Raw genomic sequence first — 4,754 nt, 5'->3', positions numbered from 1 at the left:
TCCTATTTTATCTCACTTAAATATTATATTTTATTTTTCATCTTTATCCTACAAAATATTTTATATTAAAAAGAAATACTAGTGGGGTCCTAGAAAACCAAATCTGTTCATTTTGCGCTGCTTTACCATAGTGGAGAAAACCGTATGACCATCCACGTGTCTCAACAAAATTTTGAGTTTGAACCCTAGTTAGCAATTCGGGATACGGAGAGGAGTTCGGGACGGCATACGTACGGGAATTATACAGATTCGGGTAGATCGGATTCGGTCAAAAATCCGTTCACTGGTTCGTTGTTCGGAAAATAGTTCGAAACGGATACGTACGTGTATAATTCGTTTTAATAATGTGAGTTCGGTACTGAAAATTCGGCATACATACATAATAAAATAAACTGATAAGTATAATGACCTTAAAAGACTAAATTTTTCATACATAAATGGGGGAAAAATATTTTGGTGTGATTATGTAGCACGAAGTAAGCAATTAATTGCATAAATAGATTATATAACAAGTTTGTAGGCCCGTGACATGGTTTAATTAACAGCATATGTAGTAAATATAAAATATGTGAATGACCAAAAAAAAAACGACGACCAGAACAGTGGTTAGAGATCACTTATGCGAGCGTGAGGGTATGGGTTCGAATCTCCCCATCTTGCTTTTTAAAAACCTTTAAAATATTGGGCTAGACGGATGAAAAAAGGCTGGGCCAGCTGGCGAACTTAAAGACCTTTAAAATATTGGGCTAAACGGATGAAAAAAGGCCGGGCCAGCTGGCGAAGTTAATTCGCGAATAGTTAGTAAACGCGTATAATTCGCGATATATCCGGGAGGCTCATAAAATGCGCCAACAGAGGTCGGAGTTAAAAACCTTTAAAATATTGGGCTAAACGGATGAAAAAAGGCTGGACCAGCTGGCGAACTTAATTCGCGAATAGTTAGTAAACGCGTATAATTCGCGGTATATTTGGGAGGCTCACAAAACGCGCGAACAGAGGTCGGAGTTAAAAACCTTTAAAATATTTATTTCCCGAATTATGTTCGGGAGGCTCATAAAATGCGCGAATAGTTAGTAAACGCGTATAATCCGCGAAATATCCGGAGGCGTTCGGTTCGCGAATAGTTCGCCGAATTATTAACCAGGATTTGAACATTTACCATAAGAACGGCTCTAAGTCCATAAAAAGACTCCACGAGGGCACATTTCTTCCACTCCTAGAAATACTAAAAAATCCCAATGGCCTACCTTACTTCTTTTCACTCTTTCAGTTCATCATAGCTCTCTTCAATTTCCTAATAAAAAGAAAAAAGTTGGACAGCTTAAACTCTCTCTATCCAATCTATATCCTCCTCTACCGAACATAAAATGGCTTCAATGGGTTTCTGTGCTTCAATACCTTCTTCTCAAAAATCTTTCACCAGGAATCTTGTCAATCCTTCCTCTTCTCCAATACCTTGTTTTGGTATTTCCAATGAAATATCATCAAAATCTAGTTTTGTACATCACGGATTCTCTCTAATATCTTGTGGGTTTCAATCAAAATCTATTAAAACAACTGCTGTTGTTTATGCCAGAGCTGCTACTGAGAAGAGTATTTATGATTTCAGTGTCAAGGTATAATCTTTTGTTTACTGTTGGCATGTAAAGATTAGTTTTCAGTTGAAGATTTACAAATTTGTGACATGTTTTAGTTATGAATTTTTTGAGTATATCTTGGTTATAATTTATTGTTAAGTATTTAGAAATCTTCTAAGGGTTTATAAATCATGTAAATGTTAAAACCCTTTGTTTTATTCATATGAATCATTGGTAGGAATATAATATTAATACAACAGAGAAGCATAAATTGCATCTTTGATAATCTCAAGGAGAAAACAGTACATGAAACATAGCTAGTGACTGTCCGGCCTATGAGAAGCCTGGACATATTATTCAGCGTCACCATACATAGCATTCACTTGCTTATTGCTTTCTTGCACATCTGCTGATAAACTAATGGGGTGAGAACCTTATAGATAGTCCGTAATGCAAATGATACAGTGTTCTCCCTCGGACCATTGACCTTCGAGGCTTTTGGTTTAAAAGAATTTGCCAAGTATCCGTTGGTTATCCTTGGAATCCTAGCCTGTATTCCTTGATACAGTATAGTAGCAAACCTGCCATATTTCCTGAACTTTGAAGATCAAAAATACACAAAAAGTGGGTTGTACTTGGTAGTTTGCCACCTGACTGTTCTTATGAATATATCAAGTCTGTTATGGATAAGGGTTTTAGATTGTGAGAGAAGCAGCAGATTAATGGAAAAGCTTACAGCACAATCTGTCCTGTTTATTTGGTACAATTATAATGACAAGTAATGAAGTTGTAAGAAGTGCAAAAGAATGTGGTTATGCTACGAGGCTTCTGTTTCATTAACCGGTGAAATTTTGGCAAAAATTGTAATGGAGGTCATAGCAATGAGTTGCGAGTAAAGGCAAATGATTTTGTTTATGTGATGGAGTTGTTTGGTGCACTCAGGATATAGATGGAAAAGATGTTTCTCTGAGCAAGTTCAAGGGAAAGACTCTTTTGGTCGTCAATGTTGCATCTAGATGGTAAATTTTCCTTCAGGTTTCATTTGCCAAAATAGATCCTTAAACTGCCATCGTTCGTCTCATCTTATAATTAAGTGCCTAGCAACTCTGGAGTGACTGGTTTATCCCGCGGCGTCTGTGATGTTGTTGATATTTTTATATTTGAACGCAGTGGTTTGACAACATCTAATTACACCGAGCTCTCTCGCATTTACGAGAAGTACAAAACTCAAGGTTAGCAAAGAAATACTCATCTTGTCTTTTTTATCTTGTTTCTCATTGGTATTAAAGATCCAGGATAGCACACACATATAACACTTGAAGGTTAATATATGACTTAAGTTTATAAAGCTCCACAAAAACTGTGATCCCGTATGAAGTGGGCAGTTTGAAGAAAATTCAAGGGCATACTTTTTGTGAGGTTATCTCTGGACAAGTGGCTTTTAAAACTTCTAACCACAAATGTTGGTTTTGGCTATTTGAAACTAACAAGGAGATGATCCTCACCAAAAGAAGAACTTTGTGTAATCAGTTATCATCTTTTGGGCAACACAACTAGTAACGCCCATTTTAAATTGGAATGGATCTGTCAACATGAAAGGATGAGATTACATATTAAGTAGGTGGCAAGAGTTTAAACTTGTTCAAATTCCAAATACTTATCTTATAGTCGATACAATATACTGGTGCAATCCTCGGATGCAGGATTAGAAATTCTGGCTTTTCCTTGCAACCAATTTGGATTTCAAGAGCCAGGATCGAATACAGAGATTAAGCAGTTTGCTTGTACAAGGTTTAGAGCAGAATTCCCTATCTTTGATAAGGTGAGACATTTTCTTTTCTTTAGTATACCCTTTTCTTTACAGATGTATGCCCGCATCGCAGATTCACATTTAATGCCTCATACTAACAGATGCCAAACGCCAGGTTGATGTTAATGGGCCATTTACAGCTCCAGTTTATCAGTTTCTAAAGTCTAGTGCAGGAGGATTTTTGGGTGACCTAATCAAATGGAACTTTGAAAAGTTTCTGGTAGACAAAAATGGAAAGGTTGTAGAAAGATATCCACCTACTACCTCTCCTTTCCAAATTGAGGTATGCTTTCTTGGTGTAAAAATACAAAAAGTTATTGCTTAGTCCGTGTGTATTACGTTTACTTGCCATTTTTAGATAAGCGAAAATTTTAGAGATCATAGTTTTATAGCATCCTTTCAGCTACTAGCCTCCTTTGGTGTCTCTCCATGTACGGACAAACAAAATGTTTAGCTAGTGAGACAGGGCGAGGTGACCGAATGCTGCACCCGCTATCAAAGATGGTAGAAACATACCTAAGACTTGTGCAAACTTGGTGCGAGAAAACTGAGGATGAAATGGTGTTTCGTTTTGATTTGCTTTGTTTAGTATTTAATATATTAACATTAACTTATGTAATTCCCTTTTCTGTTGTTGCAGAAGGATATCCAAAAGCTCCTTGCTGCATGAAGTTTGTACTCTAGTCTAGACATAAAAGTGAAAATATATGTTCGTAAATCGTAATAATGTTATCTGTAAAAAATAATAATAAGTTTTGTGATATGGATCATATATTTAAAATGTCTCGTGATATCGATCATATATTTATGATATCATGTTTGTCCTTGTTTCTACCATCTTTGATATCTATTTTGAGGAATCAAAGAGTCTGATACGAAGATAACTTTGTGATTTCTATTTATCCATTCCTGATTTAAGATCTCCAAAACCTCAAAGATCAATAAGAATAAGATTTAGATACAAGAACTATCATGTAAAAGATAGTACGACCGGGGTTCACAAATCCCTAAGTGAAGTCTTCAAGTCGTAACCTAGAATACAGTTCGCGAAGAACCTAGGCTGTAGAGGACGACTTTAGCTTAGCAACTAGGACACAAGAAGAGGCGGGGATTAAAAATTCTTGTTGCAAGAGTCTCTCTATTTTCAAGGCTCTAGGTAGCTTTCAATTCAAACTAAGATAACACTTTCTCAGATTAGATGAAATTTTTATTAAGAACTCATGTAAGCATGTGAGAAGTTCGTCTTGAAATTACACGGAAGAATATACATTATGGTTCAGGATCCTGGAACTGTACAATGATAGTGCGTGTTGCCAAGTATGCCATTTGAACTTACAAGATTAAGTGGTGTTTAACAACACTCAAGA

The 4,754-nt window shown here is 36.2% G+C and overlaps 1 protein-coding gene across 1 annotated transcript; it reads left to right on the top strand.

Annotated features, from left to right (window-relative positions):
* Positions 1 to 1,221: 1,221 nt before the first annotated feature.
* On the top strand, positions 1,222 to 4,197 carry LOC113300039 (probable phospholipid hydroperoxide glutathione peroxidase). The gene is made up of 6 exons (XM_026549175.1): positions 1,222 to 1,616; positions 2,520 to 2,596; positions 2,748 to 2,809; positions 3,281 to 3,399; positions 3,503 to 3,670; positions 4,028 to 4,197. Exons 1-6 carry the CDS (start codon positions 1,368 to 1,370, stop codon positions 4,055 to 4,057), a joined length of 705 nt encoding a protein of 234 aa, XP_026404960.1. The 5' UTR covers positions 1,222 to 1,367; the 3' UTR covers positions 4,058 to 4,197.
* Positions 4,198 to 4,754: the final 557 nt, after the last annotated feature.

This window comes from Papaver somniferum, chromosome 7 (assembly GCF_003573695.1).
Source record: "Papaver somniferum cultivar HN1 chromosome 7, ASM357369v1, whole genome shotgun sequence".
Lineage (NCBI taxonomy): Eukaryota > Viridiplantae > Streptophyta > Magnoliopsida > Ranunculales > Papaveraceae > Papaver > Papaver somniferum.
Note: the sequence above shows the minus strand (reverse complement) of the source record. Positions and strands in the feature narration are given on the sequence as shown.